This window comes from Herpailurus yagouaroundi, unplaced genomic scaffold (assembly GCF_014898765.1).
Source record: "Herpailurus yagouaroundi ecotype Mexico unplaced genomic scaffold, PumYag 140, whole genome shotgun sequence".
Taxonomy (NCBI): domain Eukaryota; kingdom Metazoa; phylum Chordata; class Mammalia; order Carnivora; family Felidae; genus Herpailurus; species Herpailurus yagouaroundi.
In genome coordinates, this window is record NW_024412395.1 from 51,231,450 (window position 1) to 51,258,568 (window position 27,119).

The 27,119-nt window shown below is 33.9% G+C and overlaps 1 protein-coding gene across 6 annotated transcripts in view; it reads left to right on the forward strand.

Moving 5' to 3' along the window:
• UBR3 (ubiquitin protein ligase E3 component n-recognin 3) overlaps positions 1–27,119 on the forward strand; it is a 244,688-nt gene that overhangs the window by 98,713 nt on the left and 118,856 nt on the right. For all 6 annotated transcript variants that reach the window (XR_005790352.1, XM_040475345.1, XM_040475340.1 and 3 more), the window contains exons 12-21: positions 1,225–1,290; positions 1,384–1,473; positions 2,809–2,937; positions 3,603–3,655; positions 3,760–3,893; positions 4,257–4,342; positions 5,865–6,006; positions 8,457–8,553; positions 21,715–21,856; positions 25,427–25,531. Coding sequence is in view for 5 of the 6 variants with exons in the window: in XM_040475345.1 (XP_040331279.1) it covers positions 1,225–1,290; positions 1,384–1,473; positions 2,809–2,937; positions 3,603–3,655; positions 3,760–3,893; positions 4,257–4,342; positions 5,865–6,006; positions 8,457–8,553; positions 21,715–21,856; positions 25,427–25,531 (1,044 nt within the window). In the remaining variant the exon portion in view is untranslated. The remainder of the gene's footprint in view (positions 1–1,224; positions 1,291–1,383; positions 1,474–2,808; positions 2,938–3,602; positions 3,656–3,759; positions 3,894–4,256; positions 4,343–5,864; positions 6,007–8,456; positions 8,554–21,714; positions 21,857–25,426; positions 25,532–27,119) is intronic.

Sequence of the window (27,119 nt, forward strand, 5' to 3'; positions counted from 1 at the left end):
GACTATTGGCAGTGGAAAGAGCTATGGGTCAGACAGGCCAAAGTGTAAATTGTGGCTCAGCCACAAACCAATGAGCTATGTGATCCTAGATAGGTTTTTAAAAATTATTTTTAATTTTTTTTACATTGCAAAATCCATCTCCTCATCTGTTTATTGAAGATAATATTAGTAGTCAATGAGGATTGAATAAGAGGCACATTTTACATTTGTGATTAATATTTCTTTTACCATCCTTGTTGGTGGATGTCAGAAGTTATTGGGGTAATATAGCACAGATTAAATAAATACTTTTTGAACTGAATTAAGTCAGATCAGTCATATAGAAACAAGGGTTAGGGGGTGCCTGGGCGGCTCAGTTGGTTAAGCATCCATCTCTTGATTTTGGCTCAGGTCATGATCTCACAGTTCATGGGTTCGAGCCCCATGTTGGGCTCTGCAGTGACAGTGTGATATCTCCTTGGGATTCTCTCTTTCCCTCTCTCTCTGCCCTTCCCCAAATCATGCTCATGCTTGTGCTCTTTCTCTCACTAGAATGCCAGTTCTTTGATATATACTGTACTAAGCTTTCTTATGGAGGCTGTGTTTTCAGTGCTGATATGGGGAGCATCTCACCCAGCTTGTGAAGGCACATAGGCCCTTCACTTGTACGTCACTTTTAGGACTGTGATAGAACCTCTTACCACTCTGAATATAACAGTGGAGTCCAGACTGGCTCTTCAGTTCACTATTTGTTAACTGTAGGAAGTTATTTAAGTTTCCAAGCTTGAATTTCCTTACTTATAAAATGAGAACATTAATAGTTTCTACTCCCTGGGGTTTTTCTGAGGATTAAATGAGGTAATGTGAATATGGTCAGCTGTGATTATTGTTCTTACTACTGTCATCATGTTTGGTATGCATGCATTTGAAGATTCCCAAATAGGCTAATTGTAAAAGGAAATCTGTTCCATCCCTTGTTCAATGCTGGATGCTTCAGAGGATTCAGAGTTGAGTAGTATGTAGTTTCTGCCTTCAGAAACTTGCATTTAGGTGTGTAAAATGGAATTAATTTTATCTTTTATCTATACAGGATTTTTTTTTAAAGCTATATCTTCTAAAATTTTAAGTTTTGGTTAAAAAGGTTCAGGAATAAATCAAGGTGAAGTGTGGTTTTAGCATTTTGAAACCTTCTTTGAACTTGTATAAAACATGCTTCAACTTGTGGATTTTGTTTGTTTATTCTAGCCAGCACCTAACCAAGTCACTTTTCATCTGCCCCTTCATCGTTACTATGCTATGTTTTTGAGTAAGGTAAGACTATCATTAAGCAATTCTGGTATTTTTTTTTTTAATATTGGGAAATAAGTATTGAATTAGTAACTCGTTTTTTTTCAAAATTTTTAGGCTGTGAAATGTCAAGAACTAGATTTGGATTCTGTTTTACCTGATCAGGAAATGTTAATGAAACTAATGATTCACCCACTCCAAATTCAAGTATGTATCCAAGGTTTAAAAAGTTCTAAATTGAGGGACTCCTGGGTGGCTCAGTTGGTTAAGTGTCTGACTTCAGCTCAGGTCATGATCTCCTTGTGGGTTCGAGCACCACATTGGGCTCTGTGCTGACAGCTCAGAACCTGGATCCTGCTTCGGATTCTGTGTCTCCCTCTCTCTCTGCCCCTCCCCGCTCACACTGTGTCTCTCTCTCAAAAATAAACATTAAAAAAAAAAAAAGTTTTGAATTGAATTCCTCAGTTAAGTGATTCTTCTTTATTTTGTTTTTATGTTTTACATTGTTGTTATAGCCAAAATGTTTGAAAAGCTTTTTTTTTTTTATACTTGGTTATTTTTGCCAGATTATATTTTGGTGTTTTTTGTTCTGTGAGATTTACAATGAGTTTTAATTTCCCCAGAAATTCTTTTTACCATATTTTAGGGAAGTTTTTAACATACTATGGCATTGTTTTGAGAGGAGATGCAAAAGAGTTCTAGCATTAGTGCTATTTCTATTTTACTAAAACCATGTTGTTTGGGGTAACTTAGCTACTTGATTCTTAGTTTCCGAATCTGGAAAATGAGAGGAGAGAAAAGAGAGAAGAATATTTCTGCATAAACACCATGGGTTCTTTCAGTTCTAATACTGTAATTTTATGGACCAATCTTTTATATAAGCACACAGGGACGTGTGCTTCAATTTATTTTTCCTGGAAATTTTAGATTTATTAAGTATTATTGAACTTTAACACTGGGCGTTAGGAACAAGTAAGAGATGAAGTTGATACAGGACACAAATTCATGAAGAATTAAACATTAAAAAAAAAATTTGTTCTAATCTGACCTTCTCTTACCTGCCAGTTACTTGAAAGATTACTAATTTAGGTTGAAGGTTGAGTTAGGGTACATTAAAGATATAGATTATATTTATTTATTGGAGCAATTAACTTTGTTTTATGCTTATTTATGCTTATTTGTGTGTTTCTTTAAGCATTATGTAAGTTTTTTTTCTTGAGAAACAAAGAGTTAAATATAAGTGTCATTGATTCCTCATGAAAGATTTCATTTAAAATTGTTATAAATGTATCCAGGCATCATCATACTAACTCATGTATAAACTCCAAAAGAAGGGATTGTATAAAGCATAATGATCACTTAAAAATTTCAACGTATGTATTTGAATAGAATATTTTAAACTAACATGGGGCAGAATGTCAGGCTTATTCTATGATTAAGTTACAAAATACTTTGAACTGATTATTCAGTATAACATGATTTTTATAAAGATTGAATTTAGAACACTTCTTTGTCCAGTTTACTTAATTTTTATTTTACTAGGCAAGTCTTGCTGAAATCCACAGCAATATGTGGGTAAGAAATGGTCTACAAATCAAAGGACAAGCTATGACCTATGTCCAGTCTCATTTCTGTAATTCCATGATTGACCCTGACATTTACTTACTGCAGGTAAGCCAGTTTGATAATGCAGATATTATACTTTAGAAGTTTCTCATTTGTACCTGCAGCAGTTAGTTGATAGAGGTGACTCGATGACATGAAGAGGTCATTGCTATTGAAAGAATTTACTACTTAAATTTTCCAGGAGAAGGGGACATGCCATGCCACAGCAGAACCACAGGAAGCATTAGACTTTGGTCAAGGGGCAGGAACAAGGGGGAAATCCTAGAGCAGGACCTTTTGGGGGGTATCCACAGAAAGGGCAAGGCAAGGCAGGGGAAGCAGTTGAGAATAGCTAATTTGAATAGATTCTGGTGGGCTTTGGGGCTTTGGGGCTGTCCCCAGCTACCTGGCCATGGGTTGTTTCAGGGCAGGGAGAATATTGGCTTGGTGTGTGAGAGTTAGATAAAGGGGGGTGATTGACTTATCTGTAAGAGGCTTGTCCCCAGGAAGTTGTTTTCTGTTTTTAGGAATATATTTAAGAATGTTTCTTGTCTTTAGCTAGCCCAGAGAGGGGTGGTCTCTCCCCCTGTCTGTAAGTGCCCCCCACATTGTCAAAACGTCATAAGACATAGGAAACTAACAAACCACATGATTAATACAAGAAGTAAAACTGAATATTGAGAGATAAAGTTTCTGGGTTTTTTTGTTTTTTGTTTTTTTGTCTTTTAAAGGTTTGTGCTTCTAGACTTGACCCAGATTATTTTATTTCATCTGTCTTTGAAAGGTGAGCATAATTTTATCAAGACAGGTATTAGGAAGTATTTGGAATTTAAGTTATGATTTTGTTTTAACTTAAAAAAAATCTGTCTCAAATATTTCTTATTATAGATTTAAGGTAGTGGATTTGTTGACAATGGCTTCACAACATCAAAACACAGTACTTGATGCAGAGCATGAGAGATCGATGTTAGAAGGCGCTCTTACATTTCTTGTGATTCTTTTAAGTCTTCGTTTACATTTAGGTAAAAAGCACTCCTACTAATGCTTGGGTATTAAGTATTCTCTCTTTCCTCCCCTCTCCCTGTGGTAGTAACTGGCTTATGGAAAAAAGAAAAGGATTTGGATATATTTAAATACTGTTTCAAACTCTTGACATGTGCAATTGCTACTCCTGTCATAGTATCCTTTAAAAAACCCTTTACTTAAGGGAGCTGCAAACAGCAGGTTAGTTAAACTGGTTATATTTGGGGCATTGCATTCTTTGCTCTTTAATTTTTGAAGCATCTCATTTTTGGTAAAACAGCTTAATAAAAAGTGTGGTAAGTTTTTTTTTTTTTTGATTTACATATATTCAGATTAACTAATTTCCTTTTTAATTGTTTTAGGAATGTCTGACGATGAGATACTCAGGGCAGAGATGGTAGCCCAGTTGTGCATGAATGACAGGACACACAGTTCATTGCTGGACCTCATATCCTTTTAAAAGCTTAAGTTTCTGTTAATTATAGAGTCTAAATGATAAGTAATTTTTATGGGTTAAAGATACATCACTTTTGTGATTAAAAAATATTTTTGGAGTTGAAAAAAACCTTTAACTGTTCAAGTGTGTGTCCAGGGCTAGTTGGCAGATATTTTTGCCTCTCTCTGTCACTGCTCAGGGAGCTCTTGTTAGCCGTGGTTACACTTCAGAACTGATGGCTCTGGGCAACCCAGGATCTGACCTTCTAGGACCGTGTTCGTGAAAGGAAGCTGGACACTTGGTAAAAGGCAGCAAAGTCTACGTTATCTGTATATCTAGGTTGGAATTCATGGTTAAAATTTATAGGTTTACCTTATAATTATTACCAGGGTTTTAAACATTTTAAGAATTTTTTTCTTAGAATTCAATCTTAAACCAAGAAGTTTTTGAGGGGAAAGACTATCGTCTATAAACTTTAAAAACTTATGGTTCTTTGTATAGGACAGAGCATACAACAGACGCTTTATTATTTTTTAAGTTGTTAATAAAATTTTAGACAAAGATTTTGTTATTTTGTGATAAAAATTTATTTTATAAATTTTGGACTAAGTTTACTTTGTATATTATGAATACATTTGGAATAATTGGCTGACATTTTGTGAAATAACTCCTGTGGAATGCCATTTGATAACCTTGAAGATTTTCATAAGCAGCAGCAATTTGATATTGTTTGATGATTTCATTCAACTATTATATAATGTGTATCAATGCTGTAACAGCAGAGGCATTCCTCTGTAACTTTGAATTTTGAAAAGTTAATTGATTAATGTGAAATCAGTGGGAAAGGATCTTTGTGGTTTCCTGGCTTACTTCTTTATAAAACTTTGTTTAGCATCTTTTTTCTCTTTTTTTTTGGAGGATGGCATTTTGTTTTTGGAAAAATAATCTTTGCTCATAAAAATATTGGCTAATTTTTAGCATACTGTTTTTGATTCTCTAAGGGAGAATATAACATTATTTGTAAAATGATGAAAATGGAGGTGTGCCTGGGTGGCTCAGTAGCTTGAGCCTCCGACTCTTGATTTTGACTCAGGTCATGATTCCAGTGTTGTGGCATCGAGCCCCGTGTCAAGCTCTGTGCTGAACATGGAGCCTACTTAAGATTCCCTCTCTCCCTGGGCTCCTCTCGTGTGTGCTCGCTCTCTGAAAACAAAAAAGAAAAAAAAAAGAATGGAGATTAATTTTATAAACTTTTTTTTTTCATTTCTTAAAATTTGGTTAATTTGTTTTGGGGAGAAATAAACTTGGGAACTACTTTAGCATATAAGCTAGAAGTAGGCTTGTAGGTTAAAAATATTTTAAAAGTTCACAATTAATAAAAAGTTACTGAACTCTTGTATTATATAGCCCTCTTGTGGCCAGTATTACATATTACAGCCAACTACTCAACAAAAATAGTTAGAAACTAGAGTACCTTGGTAATTTTATAAAGCTGGCTTTTAGGCATTAATTTTTTTCTTGACACATACATCATATTCCAGAAAATCCAAATCCCAAAAGTGGTATTATTCCAGGCAGTTACAGCTTTGAATCAGTTTTATCAGCTGTAGCTGACTTTAAGGCTCCTGTTTTTGAACCTGGAGGTTCTATGCAGCAAGGCATGTATACTCCTAAAGGTACGTTTATATACATAAATATATTTTTTCAGAAATGGTTTTCTGAAGGTAAGTTGTGTACGTAAAGAAAACATTTTGCTTTTTATTTATTTGTCTTTGAGTTATTCCTCAATTTTCTTATAGATGTGTGTTTGTTTTTTTATGGTATATGGTGATATTGCTTCTATTTATTTACAAATCTATGGTTTTATGTTACAGGAAACCTTCTTAGATGACTCTGAATTAGAAAAGGAACTTTATATATGAATTCTAGTTCATTTTTATACATGAATGAGCTGTAAATGAACCAGAACTTATAAAACAATGTATATTAAAAATTTTTTTTAATCTATATTCTCTAAGTTTGATTTTGAGATAGTTCTCACTACCCAAAATTTAACTTGAAACAGTTAAAATTAAAATCCAGATACGATACTGATTACATTTTCCTACATCCTATGTAAATACATAAAATCTTTTCCTTAAGTGGTTGGTTTTCCAAGGTTTTCTCCTTAGCTTCATAGATGACATGCTTGCCAAGCGCCACAAGTAGTGAAGTCTTCATTCACAGTCTTGTCCTTTTCACTTTCACATGTTCACTAATCTAAGTTAAAAGTTTGAAGGAAGTACCACTTACATGCTTCTTGACTTCCTCAATACTCATTGTCTAGCTGAAAAACTGATGCCCATGTTGAAGGTGTGAATAACATGTACTGTTTGGCAAAATTCATCAGGATAAGCCTTATGTGGGATTTTTCCAGGAGTTTGCAATGGTGAATCCCGAGTCTCTGGTTGCAGTGTGTATTCCATTAAAGGAAAAGCACAGTGTTTCTCTATTGTAGAGAACTTCTCAGGTGGAGCTGCATCACATAGTACACTGCTTATTATGGTGTGAGGATTACCTCTGTCCTAGTCACTTGTGGTCCTTATAAAAAACACGGGTTCTTGTGCCTCACCTCAGTCTGTTCTCATCAGGATCTCTCGGGATGGATTCTGGGAATCTGCTTTTTTAATAAGCTCTGAAGGTGATTGTCATGCACAGGAAAGTTTGAGACACTGAGATTGAGCATTGGGCTTTTGAAGATTAGATTAACTAGTTTGTGTGATGTTTGGATTTGACATCTTATTTGTAAAAATGAGAGAGTTGGGGTAGATGAGTACTTTTAAAGCTTTTTAAAAAGTGGTTGAAATAAGCCTTTAGTTTTGGGCAACTAAACCTTAATTAAATCTGTTATACAAAACCAATAAAAGCAAACCTACTCTTGTTAAAGTGGGTGCAGGTAGTAGACGTGGCTTTTCGACTGTTTTGTCATCTCCTTGCTCTTGAAGTGGCCCCAGGTACACTTCTGTGGGAATCCACAGAACACTAAAGCCTGCCAGACTAGTTAATCACTAACAGTTTTCTTCTATTGCTGTGGTTTTATTCTGATAAAAGCATTGGCATTTTAGTTGTACAAATTAATAGATTAAAAAGTGAAGGACAATAAATGATAATAGAAGTAAGAACAAAGGTCTTTGTGAAGGCCTATCTTAAGGATCTTAAGTCATACTTAGGATAATTTAAGATGAATGAATAGTCTGTTACATGAAAATAGGGACAATTGTTAACAGTTTCTTATGCCAGGAAATTGGAATTACAGTAGATATGTAGAGAGAAGCTTAAGCTTCTTACTGTTTTCAGATGTTAAGAATTCTGCTAGAATGAGATGTGAAAAAATGATCTAGGAAAGATAACACTCTTAAGGCAGTGGTTTCTGAAATTATTATTTGCAGGCCATGCTGTAGATTTTTTCTACATCTAAATACCATCTCTGTTACTGTATACATAGTATGCTGTATTTTCTTGAGTGGATTCACTTCTTTAAATTTCACCTCATGCTAAGCATGATTATGAAATCATGGGTTTTATATGCAATGTACAAGTTCTTAATACATGTTAATATAATTGTATAATTGTTAAAAGCTTTGTGCACTTAAAATCATCTTGTATACCACCACTTGTACACATTCCACACATGGGGTAATGGTTCCTAATCACTTCTACAAACCAAAAATAGTACAAAGACTCTTGAAAATCAATAGCTCATTAATTTTTTAATCTAGCTTTCACATTTTTATCTTTGAATGTTTTCAAATTTGTTAATGTGTTTTTTTTCTTACATTCTACTGGCACTTTACAAAAAAAAACAACTAAATTTTATGGTGCAGCATTATCACGTTGTAATACTTTTTTTTTTTTTTTTTGCTCACTAGTTCTTACTGAAATTAAAAGAATATTCATAATGATGAAATTATGATTTTTAACACTTAGAAAAGTAGTCATGATATCAAGCTTATTAAAGCAAATATATGATCCAATTAAACTATCCCATCTTATAAATTTAAAATATACTTAAATGTAATTAGTCATCAGAAATTGACCTTGTTCCTAAAAAGTCAGTGTTTTGTTTCTACTTTCTTTTGAATAATAGCTGAAGTCTGGGATCAGGAGTTTGACCCCGTCATGGTCATTCTTCGAACAGTTTACCGTAGAGACGTGCAGTCTGCAATGGACAGATATACAGCATTGTAAGTCTGTTATGCTAGTATAAAATGGATATTTTATATTTATGTAGAAAAACTTTAGTTATAACACAAATGTGATATGCAGTGATTAAAGTATACTCTCAATCTTTAGAGGAGAAAATAATACTTTAAGATTTAAAAAAATCTGCCATATATTTATGTTCTCAAGATCTTGATCCAAAATCTGATAAATATTATAATGTCACAAATAGACATTAAAAAAATAACAAACTTATTTAGTTGCTGTTTGACTGGTGGAATGCAAAACTTGGTTTTGTGTTGTTCTGCTTTCACACCAGTAGAGGAGGCACAAGTTAAGAGAATAAAATTATCTGATCTCAGAGATGATGGGTATCTACCAAAAGTTTGGTAATATTGCTGTGTTTTTCACAACTGGGAAAATAGCCAAAGAAAAATGAATTTTATTTGTAAATATTTAACAAAGTGGTTTAAAATGTTGATGATTGCAGAAAAAAGTTTTGAAGAATATCTCTTTATGAAGTATTCATTTTTGTTATTGTTATAGACTATTTTTTAATGTATTGTTTCCACCAATTTTTAAACCTTAATGTTATATTGCTGAACATCATATAATACCATGTTTTATCTGTGCTTTTCTTTTTTTATTAGGTTTTTTTTTAGTTTTTTTTGTTGTTGAAGTTTTTATTTTAATTTACATATTTTTTTTAAATTTGTATCCAAATAGCATATGGCACAGCAATGATTTCAGGAATAGATTTCTTAATGCCCCTTAACCATTTAGCCCATCTCCTCTCCCACAATCCCTCCAGTAACCCTCTGTTCTCCATATTTAAGAGTCTCGTCTGTTTTGTCACCCTCCCTGTTTTTATATTATTTTTGCTTCCCTTCCCTTATGTTCATCTGCTTTGTATCTTAAAGCCCTAATATGAGTGAAGTCATATGATATTTGTCTTTTCTCTGACTGACTAATTTTGCTTAGCATAACACCCTCTAGTTTCAGCCACGTAGTTGCAAATGGCAAGATTTCATTCCTTTTGATTGCTGAGTAATACTCCATTGCATATATACACTACATCTTCTTTATCCATTCATCCATTGATAGATATATGGACTCTTTCCATACTTTGGCTATTGTTGATAGTGCTGCTATAAACATGGGGGTGCATGTGTCCCTTCGAAACAGCATACCTGTACCCCTTGGATAAATACCTAGTAGGGCAATTGCTGGGTCGTAGGGTAGTTCTGTTTTTAATGTTTTGAGGAACCTCCATATTTTCCAGAGTGGCTGCACCAGTTTGCATTCCCACCAGCAGTGCAAAAGAGATTCTTTTTCTCTGCATCCTCACGAACATCTGTTGTTGCCTGAGTTGTTAATGTTAGCCATTCTGACAGGTGTGAGGTGGTATTTCATTGTGGTTTTGATTTGTATTTCCCTAATGATGAGTGATGTTGAGCATTTTTTCATGTGTCAGTTGGCCATCTGGATGTCTTCTTTGGAGAAGTGTCTATTCATGTCTTTTGCCCATTTCTTCACTGGATTATTTGTTTTTTGGGTGTTGAGTTTGATAAGTTCTTTATAGATTTTGGATACTAACCCTTTATCTGATATATCATTTGCAAATATCTTCTCCCATTCTGTTGGTTGCCTTTTAGTTTTGCTGATTGTTTCCTTTGCTGTGCAGAAGCTTTTTATTTTGATGAGGTCCCAATAGTTCATTTTTACTTTTGTTTCTCTTGCCTCTGGAGATGTGTTGAGCAAGAAATTGCTGTGGCCAAGGTCAAAGAGGTTTTTGCCTACTTTCTCCTTGAGGATTTTGATGACCTCCTGTCTTACATTTAGGTCTTTCATCCATTTTGAGTTTATTTTTGGGTATGGTGTAAGAAAGTGGTCCAGGTTCATTTTTCTGCATGTTGCTGTCCAGTTTTCCCAGCACCACTTGCTGAAGAGACTGTCTTTATTCCATTGTATATTCTTCCTGCTTTGTCAAAGATTAGTTGGCCATACGTTTGTGGGTCCATTTCTGCGTTCTCTATTCTGTTCCATTGATCTGAGTGTCTGTTGTTGTGCCATTATCTGTGCTTTTCTGAAGCATATGTTAAATATTTTAAAAACAATATTTATTTATTTATTTATTTATTTATTTATTTATTATTTTTAAAAATTTACATCCAAATTAGTTAGCATATAGTGCAACAATGATTTCAGGACTAGATTCCTTAGTGCCCCTTACCCATTTAGTCCATCCCCCCTCTCACAACCCCTCCCGTAACCCTCAGTTTGTTCTCCATATTTGTGAGTCTCTTCTGGTTTGTCCCCCTCCCTGTTTTTATATTATTTTTGTTTCCCTTATGTTCATCTGTTTTGTCTCTTAAAGTCCTCATATGAGTGAGTCATATGATTTTTGTCTTTCTCTGACTAATTTCACTTAGCATAATATCCTCCAGTTCTATCCACGTAGTTGCAAATGGCAAGATTTCATTCTTGTTGATTGCTGAGTAATACTCCATTGTATATATATTACTACGTTTTCTTTATCCATTCATCCATTGATCGACATTTGGGCTCTTTCCATACTTTGGCTATTGTTGATAGTGCTGCTATAAACATGGGGGTGCATGTGTCCTTTCGAAACAGCACAGCTGTATCCCTTGGATAAATGCTTAGTAGTGCAATTGCTGGGTTGTAGGGTAGTTCTATTTTTAGTTTTTTGAGGAACCTCCATACTGTTTTCCAGAGTGGCTGCACCAGCTTGCATTCTCATAAAAACAAATTTTAAGTGATATAAATGTCTTTGATCTTGAGAAAGTATTTGTCAAAGTTTAAGTGTAGATATTAGGTATAACTGAAACTTCTTTTTTGTCAAGACAGTGTAGTAATAGATATATGTTGAATTTATGATCCATCAGAGACCTATCTGAAGAAAGTTTATAGTATAGAATTTTAGTATACCCTTCCTACCCCCTAGAAAACAAAACCAAAAAACAACGCATAGTTCAGCCATCAGCATCTCTCTTTACCTTTCTTTAAAACCCTTGAAGAGGTAGTCTCAGGTTCTCCGTACTCTGGTTTCTTAACAACTTCTTTTTACATGGTTTTGTACCTATTTGTTTACTTGTAGGCTTTTACCAGACTCTTAGTTCCTTGAGGGAAGATATTTTTGTCTCTCCCTTTACATCTTTAGTACTTATTTTCAGTGCTGGCACATAGTAGGCATTCAGAATATATTCATTGAATAAATAAATTGGAGTAGTTCATCTTGAAAAAAGATGGACGGGAGGAAGCATTTGCATGGAAAGCCTAATGTGACATAAACACTGTGGTCTTAAGTGGCTCTGCTGTTTTCAGGGGGTGGTAGTGGTGGCTAGTCATTTGAATATATAAAGAGTATGTATATAGCAAATTTTATTGCTTTTTTTAAACTTTGTAATAAATAGAAATTTGGACTGGGATTGGGCTCAAACTTTCAAAGTTTTCAGGGAGCCATTAAATACTTAATGCAATCAGTTTTAAAGGGGAAATTTTATTAACAATACATATTTATTGAATGCTTGTTATATGCCAGGCACTCTGTAAAGCAAACAGCATTGTATCTTTTATTTTTCACATAGCAGACTTAATTGCTCCGAGCACTTAATTTCCTTCATTGAGAACCAGTAGTTCTCAACCAGGAGTGATTTTTATCCTTCAAGGGACATTTGGCATTGTCTGAAGACTTGGATGGTTGTTACTGACATCTAGTAGAAGCTAGCTAGATCTGTCCCCCTGAACAAGAATTATCTGGCCCCAAATATCATTGGTGTCAAGACTGAGAAAGCTAGTTTAGACCCATACTGACATAGAGGTATCCTTTTTTTTGTTCTCTGGTATCTTGTCTTTTGTAACGTATTTTGTGTTATTAGTTGCTTAGAACCAGACCATAGTTTGATTTATATCCACTTCACATAGTCATAGAAGACTGTATCTTCAGAGCTATTTTTATTAATTTTTCCTCTTTCCTGTTTTGTTCTCCATATTTTTTCTAATTCTCTCACGTCCCCCACTGGGCTTTTGAGTTCCTTCCTGTACAATATCTTTATAATTTCTTAGTAATTTCTGAAGTGCAGTGATGTTTCTTGGCAGTTTGGAAATCTCTGTTTTAAAAAAAATGTGTATTTTATTTTATTAAAAAATTTTTAATGTTTATTTTTGAGAGAGAGAGAGAGGTGAACAGAAGAGGGGCAGAGAGAGAGAGAGAGGGAGACACAGAATCCAAAGCAGGCTCCAGGCTCTGAGCTGTCAGCACAGAGCCCTACACAGGGCTTGAACTCACAAACTGTGAGATCATGATCTGAGCTGAATTTGGATGCTTAACTGACTGAGCCACCCAGGCGCCCCAAGAGATGTATATTTAAATAAAGCAGTAATAACAAAGGACAAATAAATGTACTCTATAGCTTCAGGCTAAAACTCTTTAATCATTTTCTTATAAGTTAATTTATGTATAAACTATTATATTCATGTGATAACATTTCATGTACTTAAATATCATACTCATGAATAAATGTATTAGTTTTTATGTAAACCTTAATTTTGTTTTGAAATTTATTTTGTATTTGAAATAATAGCATCTGCTTTCTTCATGTGATACCTTTTATTTGCTGTATATTTGACTGTATAGTTGACTGTTTCAGTTCTTATTAGAGCACAACAGGAAATAACCCTAAATGGTAGGACTTCCTGGTCATTTTCATTTTCTTTTACTTCTAAGGGACAAGAAGTGGCTAAACTGATTTTACTGAGTGTGATCTTTTTTTATTTGCAAGAAGGCAGTAGAAAATCCTTGTGAAGAATTATGGTGAAAAATGATTGGATAAATTGACACTATTATGTCTTTAAAATCAAGCTTGGTGCTAAGCCCTTTTTAGGCGGTTAGTAATTGCTAAATTAATGAAAAATAAATTTCTTTAAATTTTTGTGCTGAGTGTTTAGGTGAAAACAAGCCATTTGCTGTATGTAATGGTTAGATGTTTAGAATCTTAGGATCTTGTTGCTGGAAAAGGCCTTTAAGATCTACTATCCAGGTTGCATCAAAGTGTCTCTGGGGCCATCACTGGAAGAGCAGGTTGGGCAACAGCAAGAGAAAGCCTAAAGAGAATGGAGGTGGCTCATACTGCTTTCTTCACTCCTTTCCAAATACCCCTTAGTGGGCAGTTCAGCTTTTAAAAGGAAAACAAAAACAAGACTACAACAACACAAACACAAACCCAACATTTGGAAAACCATCAATATTGTATTTTATGTATGAGGACATTGTGGCCCAAAGAAGTTAAGTGAAAATGTTTTTTAATGGCAGTATTGGAACTATTGTCTAGGCCTTTTCCAACCCGCAAATGTGATTTTTATACAGTGGCTGTTTTAAATTCAGCTGGAAAGTAAGTTTTTTCAACAATAATTTTTGATATTTCTATTGCTTCCCATCTCCCATCTTGAAGGTTAATGACTGCTGGCCCATGTTTGAAAGTATGATGTATGAGTTTATATACATATCATTTTTGCTTCAACCTAGTCAATAATTAGGTGTTGGTTTGAATCACTTGGAATTTTTTTGCTGTCATGTAGCTTTTCATTTGCATTATTCTATTAATGCTTTTGAAAAGAGCAGTCAAAATGATGTATTACCGGCTGCCTTGAACAAATATATAACCTTTATTTTGGAATACTTTATTAATCTAGGTGCTACGTATCTAGGAGCTAGCAAACAAAGAAACAAAATGAACACTAAACATGCTTATCTATGCTAAATGAAATAGGATAGTTGAAATATTTTATCATAAGCTATTGAAATTTTTTGAAAATTATGCTTTTAAATAGCTACTATAATAGTATATAGAAACCAGCTTTTTTTTTTTTTAAACAAACTTAGTTTTGTCTTTCTCATCTTGAATCATAGATGCAACTCATTTCTCTGGTATATTAATGATATATATCTTTTTGTTTTTTAGTTTTTTCCCCCCATTTACATAATATCTGTTTATTCTAAATTGAGTTTTCTGTTGTTTGGTCTCTGGCTTCCATATTAGAAGCATTCTTCAGATGTCTGATCATTCTGGCTGCTCTTGATAAAGAGCTCGGAGTACCTTGGTGTAGCTTGTAGATCCTGAGTTTTAATGTAGGGTGATTTGGGCAGGCAGGTGTGTTGAGAGCCTTTATGTTAGTCTCTTTAGAATTTTCTTTTTGGTCTAGAAAGAGTCCTCAGAGAAGTATTTTCATATATTGCCCAGAAGGTAATGGTTTGGCTGCCATTATTCTGTGAACCGAATGGGAGGAGACAAAGGCCTGGCTCTGAATCAGAAGTGAATACTGTGACCTTAATTCCCCGTCCTCCTTCCTTTAACTGTGCTTGTGTTTTACCTTCTCCAGAGATGAATTCTCCAGTCAGAATTCTGTTGGAGTGGGAAACACTTCTTACTCCCAATCTCCTACTACTGAGGTACCAGGTGCTGTCAGTTTCTGACCTTTTGAGGATTCTGCAGTGTTACTTGGATTGATTCTCAGTTTTCCCAATTGCCTTCTTGTGATTTGGCTTTCTTAGGTCTACTAGTTGAGTCACCATGCGCTCATTTCCTTTCCAATTAACAAAATTTTGCATTTTTTTCTCTTCTGATTTTCCCCATCGTTGTGGTTTTCATCCTTTAAAAAATACCATTATCATAGTTCTGTTGGAGTTTTGGGTGCAAGTAAAATTAAATACTTATGTTCATTCTTTGATTTTAACTTCAAGAGCTGAATGTGTAGCTCACTTTAATTTGCATTCTCTGGATTACTAGGTCCTCGAGGTTGAGCTTTAAAAAAATCTATTAATTTCTCTTCATGTTTCTAGCTCTGAGAACTGTGTATACATGTTTCTTGCTCTGAGAACTGTATATACATTATTCTTTGCCAGTTTTTCTATTAGGTTGTCTAAAGTTCATTCAGTCTCAAGTTTTACTTTTTATTTATTAAAAAAAATTTATGTTTACATTTATTTATTTTTGAGAAACAGAGTGAGACAAAGTGTGAGCGGGGGAGGGGCAGAGAGAGAAGACACAGAATCTGAAGCAGGCCACAGGCTCCAAGCAAGCGGTCAGCACAGAGCCTGATGCGGGGCTCGAACCCACAAACTGTGAGATCATGACCTGAGCCAAAGTCGGACACTCAACTGACTGAGCCACCCAGGCACCCCAAGTCTTACTTTTTATAGTTAGATCTGTAACCCACCTGGAATTGATTTTTGTTTGTCAAGTAGTGATTTATTTATTCATTTATTTTTCTCCTATAGAAAACCAGTTGCTTTTGGATCATTTATTGAACAGTTCATTCCTTTGTCAACGATTTATTAATATGCTAATTTTGTCATAAACACTTGATCCTCATTATTTGCAAATTTGGCTACTTGCTAAAGTTTAAACCCCAGGTTAATACTTTCTCCTGGGTATTTGTTAAAGCTTTCTCCTGGGTATTTGCAGGTGTGTGCGGACATGAAGAGTGCACCTAGCTGAGGTTGAACAGAGCAAAGCTCTGTCCTCTTGTTTCAGCCCTCATACTTTAAACAAGTGTCCTTTTAGACTTAGTAGTGTTTTTAGAACTATTTTTGCATGTTTGTCCTGTTTACTATTTAAAATGGTCCCCAAATATAGCTGAAGTGCTGTCTGGTATTCCTGAGGGCAAGAAGGCTTTGATGTGCCTTACAGAGAAAATTCGTTGTTAGATTAATCTTCATTCAGTCATGAGTTATAATGTTGTTAGCTGAGAGTTCAGTGGTAGTGAATCAATAATATGGTACATCCAGAAAAAGTTAGAGGAAATTCACTGATCTGTACACGGGGTCATTCAAAAGGGGCTAAAATAACAACTGTAGTGTGTAATGAAGCTATGGAAAAGCTGAAAATCTAAATTTGTGGACTCATGAGATGGTGACTGATAAAAAGGTGTAGAGGACAACATTGTTATGAGACTGCAAGCCAAAGAAATTACTGTCATGTTTAGCAAGGGTCAGAAAAAAGGTAAGCCCTACTTTGCTAGTGCTGGCTGGCTTGCATGTTTCAAAAGGTAATATACTGTGAAAAATGTTAAATTTGCAGGCAGGGCAGGCTCTATAGATCATGAGATGGAGGAATTTTAAAAATACTTGCTAAGAGTTCTACAGAAAAGGGTTATGTTCAGAGCAGGTTTTCAGTGTCGATGGGACTGTCTTGATTTGCAAGGACATTGGCAAATATAATGTAAGTTGGAATTTTGATTAACAAAATTGACCCCAGATTTGCAGGAACCTAATTCTGTATTTCTCCTAGGAGCAATAATTCAGTGTGGTGTTTGTGGTATTTGTGGTGACTTTATAGAGCATAACTACTGTGAGTAAAGTCAGTTGACTGTATCAGGTATCATGTATATAGACCTATTTCTCTTTTGTTCATTCTGTAAATTAATGCCGTACTATCACAAATATTGTTTCCTTCCTTCCTCCCTCCCTCCCTTCCTCTTCCTCCTCCTCCTCCTCCTCTTCCTTCTCCTCCACCATCACCACCACCACTTCCTACTCTTCTCCTCCTCCTTCTCTCTTCTCTTTATAAGTTGTTTATTCTTGGCCCTTTGCCTAGAATTTTATGATCATATCAAATTTAATGATGAAACATGTTGGATTTTGATTGAAATTGTACTGAATGAAATTATCTAGAATAATTCCTAGATTAATTTGATAGAGATGCCATCTCTTTTTTAAGTTTTTATTTTAATTCCAGTTAACGTATGGTGTTATATTAGTTTCAGGTGTAGAATATAGTGATTCAGCAGTTCCATACATCACTTTATGCTCATCTCAACAAGTACAGTCCTTAATCCCCATCACCTATTTCACCCATCCCCCCATCCACTTGCCCTCTGGTAACCATCAGTTTGTTCTCTGTTAAGAGTCTGTTTCTTGAGTTGTCTCTCTCTTTCTTACTTTCCCCACCCCCATTGCTTGTTTGTTTTGTTTCTTAAATTTCACATATGAGTGAAATCATATGGTATTTGTCCTTCCCTGACTGACTTATTTCACTAAACATTATGCTCTCTGGCTCCATTCGTGTCATTGCAAATAGCGAGATTTCATTCTTTTTTACAGATATGTAATATTCTATTATGTATGCATACCACATCTTCTTTATTCATTCATTAGTCAGTAGAAATGCCATTCTAACAGTAATGTGTTCTCCCACGGATGAACATACTGTGTATCTCCATTTATTTAGGTTGTCTTAAATTTCTTTCCATAAAATTGAGAATGTTTTGGTATCTTTTATTAGACTTATCTTATAAGTCGAATTATCTTAAAATTTTTATAGATATATGGTATATTTCCTATAATTATCATTTCTTTTTGTTCTAGTGAATAAGAATGCAGTTGATTTTGGGGCTTTTATTACTTCTAATAATTTGTAGATTTTTAAAGATTATCTATGTGGACCATTAAATTATCTGGGAATAGTGATGATTTTGTCTCTGTTTTTCACACAAAGATTTTCTATGTGGGCCATTAAATTATCTGGGAATAATGATGATTTTGTTTGTTTTTTACACACTCTCTTGTCTTTGCTGGCTAGTCTCAACTATAATACATAATAATAGCAGTGATGAAAAGCCTTCTTGTCTTGTTCCTAACACTTTTCATGTGTCACCATTAGATACAATGTTTAGTAGTTTTGTAGTTACCTTTTGTCAGATTGAGGAGATTCTTTTTTATTGCAAGCCTACCAGGATTTTTTATTATGATTGAGTTTTTAATTTTATTAAGTGCTTTTCTTGCATCTCTGTAGATGATGGTATACAATCCACATATCTTTGCATTATTGGGAAAAACCCAATCTTGTCATTATTCACTTAAAAAAATATTGCTTGATGTGGTTTACTGATTTAAACATTTTTTTCCCCATTATACTTGCAAGAGTTTGGTCTTAGAAGATAGTCTTTTTTTTTTTTTTTTTTTAAGTTTATCTTTATTTTCAGAAGGAGTCAGAATCCCAGGCAGGCTCTGCACTGTTAGTGCAGAGCCTGATGTGGGGCTTGAACTCAAGAACTGTGAGATCATGACCTGAGCCAAAGTAAAGAGTCAGATGCTTAACCTACTGAGCCACCCAGGTGCCCCATCTTAGAAGATAGTCTTATACATTTTTAAAATCATGTTGTTTTCATATTGGTAACAGGTTGTATTAGCATCATAGAATTATTAGTATATCTTTTATCTTTTTGCTATTTTCTAAAATTTATGTCAGGAGTTGGAGATTATCTGTTTCTTAAAAAAATTGTTTTAGGCAGCTTTATTTAGATATATTTTACCTACAGTACAATTCACCTATTTAAAAAGTACTATTCAGTTAGTGGTTCTTAGTATATTCAACAGAGTTGTGCCACTGTCACCATAATAATTTTAGAAAATTTTCATCATTCTAAAAAGAAACCCTCATTATTCATTAACAATTACCACGCATTTTCCCCAACCCTACATTCCCTAGGCAACCACTAATCTACTTTCTGTTTTATGGATTTACCTGTTTGGGACATTTCATATACATGGAATTCAATGTGGTCTTTTGTGACTTGCTTCTTTTACTTAGCATAATGTTTTCAAGGTTCATCTACATTCTAGAATGTATCAATACCATTTTTTTTTATTGCCGAGTAATATTCCATTCTGAGGATATCCACTTTTATTGGTCCATTCATCAGTTAATGGATATTTGGTGCTATTATGAATAATACTGCTATGAACATTTGTGTATAAAATTTTGTGTGGACATATTTTCATTTTTCTTGAGTGTATGCCTGTGAGTGGAATTGCTGGGCCTTATGGTAACTCTGTGTTTAATTGTTTAAGGAACTACTAGATTGTTTACCAAAGCAGCTTCAGCATTATGCATTCCTATTAGCAGTATATTTGGGTTCCAATTTCTCCTTATCTTTACTAACACTTGTTATCTGTCTTTTTGATTATAGTAATTCTTGTGGGTATGAACTGGTATCTCATTGTAGTTTTGATTTACATTTCCCTGATGGCTAATGATGTTGAGCATATTTTTATTTGTTTATTGGCCATTTGTTTATCTTCTTTGGAGAACTGTCCAGATCCTTTGCCCATTTTTAATTGTATTAACTTTTATTATTGAGTTTTAAGAGCTCTTTATGTATTATGAATACTTACTTATCAGAAATATGATTTGTAAACATTTTCCACTATTCTGTGGGTTGTGGTTTGTCTTTTCACTTTTTTGAATGTCGTTTGAAGCACAAAAGTTCATTTTAATGAAGCTTAATTTATCTGTTTTTTCCTTTTGTTACTTGTGCTTTTGGTATTATATCTATTGCTTAATCCAGGATTACAAAGACTTATGCCTATTTTCTTCTAAGAGTTTTATAGTTTTAGCTCTTATATTTAAGTCTTTGATAGATTTTGAGTTAATTTTACATATGGTGTGAGGTAGTGGTCCAACTTCATTCTTATTTATGTGAATGTTTCTTAAAGTTTTGATAGAACTCACCTTTTAAACTACCTGGGCCTGATGTTTTATTTTTGAAGGAGGTGTAATTTAAAACTGATTTCACTTTCTTTAAAGCTTATAGTCGTAGAATTTTTACTCCTTTTTGAGAGGGATTGTCAAGTTATATATTTCTAAGAAATCTTTTATTGTCTTTTAAGTATATAATAAAAAAATTGTCTTTGCCTGTTTATTTCTATTATTTATTTGTGTTTGTTGTTTCTTATTCTTGATTAGTCTTATCACAGGACTGTCAGTTTTACTATTTTTTTAAGAACAAGCATTTGGTTTTGTTGTTACTTCTTTTTCCCCCTTGTAGTCCATTTTGTTCTTTTTTCCTTATTACTATCTTCTTTCAATTTAGTTTGGATTTTCTCCCTTAGACACTTAGATTTTGACTTTTTACAAAAACATGCATTTAATGCTGGGGATTTCCTTCTAAGTACTGCTATAGTTGTATTCCACGATTTTTTTTCTCTATAGTTTAGGTTCTAATTTAAAATTTTTTCTATTATGATTATAATTATGTCTGAATGTATAAGAACATCATGTTATAAAATGTCTGCATGTCTGAAGTTTTGAGTTATCGTGTAGTGGATTTCTAGTTTTATTTGCTTTGTGACAAGTGGTTGTGGCCCATATATCCATTCTTTTGGTATTTTCTGAAATTTACTTTCAATCCTAGTATTTTGTAAATTTTCATAAATGTTCTAAGTGCACTTAAAATTATATGTATTCTCTAATTATCGGATGTTCTATATTTGTCTTAGGTTCAAGCTTGTTAATTATGTTGTTAAAAATCTTGAAAATCCTTACCAATTTATTTTTCTTGGGCTTTCTGTCAGAAATATGTTAATGTCTTCTATTATGATTGTGAATTTGTCAGTTTCTCTGTGTAATTCTCTCAAAATTTGCCTTTTGTATCTTGAGTCTGCTGTGATTTGTATACAAATCATTGTTAGTTTCTTCCTGGGGAGGCTGTTGTTCTTCCATCACAGAAGAGACAGACAAGCTCTCTTACTTCTCCTAGTGAGTTATCCTTTCATTGAGGGTGAAGCTTTTCAAAAGTGTCAGCTTTATATGAATCTCAGTTCCAATAGCTTGAGATCTGCCTACTCAAGGACTTGAAACCATCACTAAACACGTATTTAGTGCTCATTGTTAATTCCTTCCTTTTCTGGTAACTTGGGAAGTTCACTTTCTTTTTTGAGTTGAAATATGCATTAAAAAGACTACATTTTATATTTTAACCAGCTTTCCCAGCTGTTTCTAAGTGGGATAGTTTTTCGGTTATCTGTTTTTTTTTGTTTTTGTTTTTTCCAATTGTTTCAACTGGAAATTTCTTTGTTGAATAGTTTATTTTGTATTCTTTCTGTTTATTTCCTTTTGTTAACATTTCCTATTCACATTTTTTTTTTTTCTAGCTGTCAGCTTAGGGACTCTGTATTCATTTTTATCTGATACAAAAAGAAAATAGTTATGTTTATTGTGAGAAAATAGTTATGTTTATCTTTTTGGCATTTTTGAGCAATTTGATTAAAATAGTACTGCGTAGAAAAATATGACCAAAAATTAGTATCTATAAATCACTATTTAAACGATAGTTTAATTTTGAATCTATCATCTAATTTTTGTTTTGCTTTGTTTTTACAGTTTAAAACAGAGTGGAAAGTTCCCTGGAAATCCCTGGCCTCCCTATAAGAAAAGGACACCACTCCATCCCAGCTATAAAGGTCTCATGAGACTTTTGCACTGTAAAACTTTACACATTGTGCTATTCACTCTGCTTTACAAGGTACAGTAGTAATTTGAATAGAAAGACTCAGATTAGAATTTATTTCCATAATTTTCAAATAAAAGTGTTAACATAATATTTGCATAAAAGTAGCACTCATAAAGCAAAGCGTATTTATACGTTAAAGATGTATGAAGATATGTCATAATCGCGTATATGTGAATTTTAAGTTGAAAAGGGAATAGATACACCATTCTTTGTGGGAAACTATTTCATGTTACCCCATTTCAGATAGGAATATTTATTTATGGCTCCTGTAGAACAAAAGGTAAAATACTATAAAACGACAGGAGGGTGAAATAAACAATAGGTACCAACCGACTACCAGAATCCATTAAAATGACAAAACTAAGCGATGAGGGCCAGTGACCCTGTGTTTAGGGTTGTTTTCTTGGCTTTTTCCCTCTGATTAGGAATGCAACATGGAGGAATTTGAATGGTTTTATGTGTGGCAGCATTAAGAATTTGCTTTGGTAAATACCTTCTAAACTAAAAAGATACTTTTGCTCTCTTGTTACCTAGAATTTGTTTTATTCTTGGGTTTTCTTGTATAGAAGAGATTTATTTATATATTTGGCTAACATTAGCTATGTACTCAGAAACTGTATACATAATATTGTGCAGTAGGTGTATATATATAACAGGCATATTTATGATCTGTTACATATTAGAGATAAAAGATGGAAGAACTGTATACTTGTGTATAGATAAAATAACTATAGATATCAATGAAGTAACTATACATGTGATAAACATAATTAGGTACAAAGAAAACCTTTTGTTTCTTATTCCTAATTAGAATTTGAAAAATTAAAAGAGGTTTTTAGAAAGCATATTTTTATGCAGATTTCCAGTTGCTATATACACATTTTTAAATTACTTTAAGAAATAATTAGTGCATTTAGTTAAGTACACATTTGGTTTTAATGTTTGCTTTGTAGTGAAAGAATACTTTTAGATTTCTGTACCCCCCCCCATTCATTCAACTCTACCCCTTGACCACTTTTTCATCTTACTTATTAAGTTACTTCTGTTAAGATTTTAGACGTGACTCAAAAAAAGTCTTTAAATTGTTTATTTTCATTAATTTCTGAGAGGATTATTCAGTAAAATGATTTAAAATGTTCTTTTCTTCATCAAAAATGGTAGATTTTTATTAGATACTTGTATTTACAGACATTTTTTGGATGCTTACCTATACCAGATTTTCTTTCAAATGACTTATATATATTTACTTTGTTTAATTTTAACAACAATTCTTATGAGTGAAAGTTTTGTTATTCTTATTTTTTAGAAATAATTATTGAGTTTTAGAGGTTAAATAATTAGATGCTGAAGCTGAGTACTGTGATATCAGTTAATAAGTAATAGGTCAGTAAGTCATGTTTTAAAAATTAAAGGAGCGGGGCACCTGGGTGACTCAGTTGGTTAAGTCTCCGACTTCGGCTCAGATCATGATCTCACAGTTCGTGAGTTCGAGTCCCATGTCAGGCTCTGTGCTGACAGCTCAGAGCCTGGAGCCTGCTTTGGATTCTGTGTTTCCCTCTCTCTCTGCCCGTCCCCTACTCGGACTCAGTCTCTCTCTCTCTCTCTCTCTCTCTCTCTCTCTCTCTCTCTCTGTCTGAAAAGTAAATAAACGTTAAAAAATTAAAAAAAAAAATAAAAGGAGACTTGCTGCAAATGATTTGTGTTCTTTCAAGTTATATTTTTCAGTCTTTTCATTTGCTTAATGTACAAATAGAGCTTTCTCAAAAACAGAAGGCAGTGTTTCAGTTGTTACAAGATTATGAACAGTTTTTTTTTAAATCTCAACTTTATAATAGCTGTTCTGACTTTAATAATAATAGAAAAAACTCTAATTGATGTTGCATTGGCAAATCAACTTTCTAAACATCAGTATCAATGAGCCATCTCATCATCTGCCATGTTTAATGTTAAAAAACATTAATATAGAACATGTTAAGAAAACTTCTCAGAAAATCATTCTTAGAAAGTCATTTTTTTCCTTACCTTTTAGGTTACTCATTTGAAACTGTGAGATGTAATGTCGTAGGATTTCAGCCAAAATTTATTTGAATTTAATTAGTAATGTTTTATTTATCAAGAGGAGGCAGTGTAGTAACGACAGGCAATAGTTGAGGTCTGAAATCTGTTTGGTGTTGCTTATACTAGCTGGGTGTGTGGCTGAGCCTTGGTTTCAGGGATTACAAAGGATGACGTCCGGGGCCTCCCAGCCTTCCGTCCTCTCCTCCTGCTGCTCCTCCCACCATGTGCACCACCTGCCTACTGTTTGTTGAACACCAACTGATACATGCTGTACCACACAAATTACAGTTGTTAACTTGTGGGATCCTCACAACAATTCTGGTCTGTTGTTCCAGGTTAAAGATGAGAAAACTAAGGCCAGGATCTGTGGCTCAAGGTCAAATAGCTAGGTATATACAGAATTTGTATAAAACAAGTTTTTTAAAAAAAGGTCCTTACCACTGTGCCACACAAAAGGTGACCAGAAAAGCCTTCTCAGTAGTCAAAATAAACATTAGAAAGGCAATGAACTGAAAATCTTTTTATTTTTCAGTCAGAATAAATTAGCTCTTAGGTGATTAAGTCCTTTTTTTAAGCCTGCTCAGCCTTTGGGGCAGTTTCTATGAGGCCCATCCTAGAATGTTCTCTTTTGTACTCTCTGTAATCTCACCTGCTGCTGACAAGGCCACCCCCAAACAACCTCTTTCTCTTACCCTCCTGTCATTTGGCTAGATGGCTTTCTTATAATTAGGACGACATGATGGCTGCCAGGCCACTTTTTTCTTAGGTATTTTAGGTATCTTAGATTAGTAGTTTGTTGCATCATGTTGAATGAGTGATGTGAGTTAGCCCTGAAATCCTGCATAAGATGTGTAAAACTTGCATGTATAATCCACATAAGGGCAGATTTATTGGTAATTTCTCAGAGAAGCCTCTTTTTCAACTAGCTGCATCCCTTTTTGCTTTCTCACCCATATAAACCAAACACTAACACATACATTTACTCAACCTCAAAAAATACTCAGGCTGAGAACTTTAATTTTAGAGCTATTTTAAGAACATTAATATTCTGTAAACACTTATTGTCCTCCCAATTATATGCCAGGTGCTATGCTAAACACATTTGCATGAATAATCCTATTTAGTACACTTATTTATCTGGTATTTTTGTCATCAGGAAAAGAGTATCAGCAAATGAGGATGCGAAACATTCTTGTTAAGTTATTTCATAGATACGGTATATTTGTAATAATGGATTTAATGGACTACTTATTGTGTTACCTTTAGGAATCAGTGAACCAGTATTCCTAGATACTGCTTAAAAGACTGTGTGATCTTGAAAAGGAACCTGTTGTTTCAGTTTTAGTTTGTCTTTTCACCAAGATACAGTTTTACTTTCTTTCTGATCATGTGGTATATTTATTTAAATATGTATGATTATTACTTTTATCTATTACTTTTATCTATAATAATGTTTTTAGATACTTAAATGAAATATATTTTGTGGAAAAAGTAATTACAAAGCATTTTTTCCCCTTTTTAAAGATTTTGATGGATCATCAAAATCTGTCAGAACACGTACTCTGCATGGTTTTATATCTGATTGAATTAGGACTTGAAAATTCAGCTGAAGAGGAATCAGATGAAGAGGTAAGTAAGTTTCTTTTATTTTTAAATACTGAAGTTATGAAATGCCTTAACAAAGGTACTATGTTATCTTGAAATGTATTTATGGATTCATCATACTCATTAGCTATTCCTTAGAACTACTGGAAAAGGCCCTTTTTTCTTTTATTTTTTTTTAAGTTTATTTATTTTGAGAGAGACAGAGACAGAATGAAGGGAGGGGTAGAGAGAGAGGGAGACAAAAGATCCCAGGAGGCCTATATACTGCTGTCACAGAGCCCCACGTGGGACTCACAAACTGTGAGATCGTGCACGACCGTATCTGAAACCAAGAGTCGACGCTTAATCGACTGAGCCACCCAGGCACCTCAATTTTCAAATATATGTATGTTCTTTTAGAGGTATCACTGATACTTTAAACTCTACTTACGAAATTACTGAATTTGAAATTTGTAGTTCAGCATATATAGGTCTAAGAAAAGGGATTAATGCAATTTTGGAGTTACGCTAATAACATTGATTACTAGTAAATGTTATGTTAGGACTTCAGTCTAGAAATTCTAATCATTTGATTAGGGATTAATTTTGAGTGGCAAACTCTTCTGTAAAGGTTTTACGTTAATGAAGTAAATATTGTTATATGGGAAAATTTGTAAAGTACTTAAGAATACAAGTTACGGGGCACCCTGGGTGGCTCAGTCGGTTGAGCGTCTGACACTTGATTTCCACCCAGGTCATGATCCCAGGGTCTTGGAATTGAATGCTACATTGGGCTCCATGCCAAATGTGGAGCCTGTTTAGGATTCTCTCTCTCACTCCCTCTGCTCTGCACCCCCCACCCCTGCCCCAAAAAATAGATAAAAGGGAAAAAAATTGAAAAAAAAAAAAGGAAAAAAGAATACTGTACAGGTTGTTAGAGGTGCCTGGGTGGCTAAGTCAGTTGAGTATCTGACTCTTGACTTGATCTCAGCTCAGGTCTTGATTTCAGGGTTGTGAGTTCAAGCCTGGCATTTGGCTCCATGCTGGGCAAGGAGCCTACTTTAAAAAAAAAAAAGAAAAAGAAAAAGAATACAAGTTGTTAATATGTTTCAGGAGTTTAGAAGTATCACTTCAATAAAAGCAGTTATTACTACAAATTGATTTGCAAATTTAAGATTCCCTTCATCTCCTTTCTCCAAAAAGACAAAATACTGTGGAACATTGTAACAGCAAAAAACAAATAAAAAGACTAGGCAGTATGCTATTGTCTAAGATAAGTCAATGTATATTCTTTCATAGATAATAAAAGGTCATTGATATTTCTCTAAGGCCAGGTCAGACTTTTGGTTGATTTTTTTCGACTTTCTTTTACAATTAGTCCAAATCAGCATTATTTGACTGTATTATGAGTCATTATTAATGGGTACTGAAAAATACTCTGTATTGTTAAGTACTTCCAGATTGAAAAGTGTATTATTTTTTTTCTAGGAGAAAGTTAGCTGACTTCAATTGGACTTACCTATAAGAAATTTATTCTTGTATTTTATGTTTGAATTTGGGTTTATTGGCACTTGATAATTTGAAGATGAGACTGTAAAGGATGCAGAGATAAGACAGGCAGTGGGTGATTATT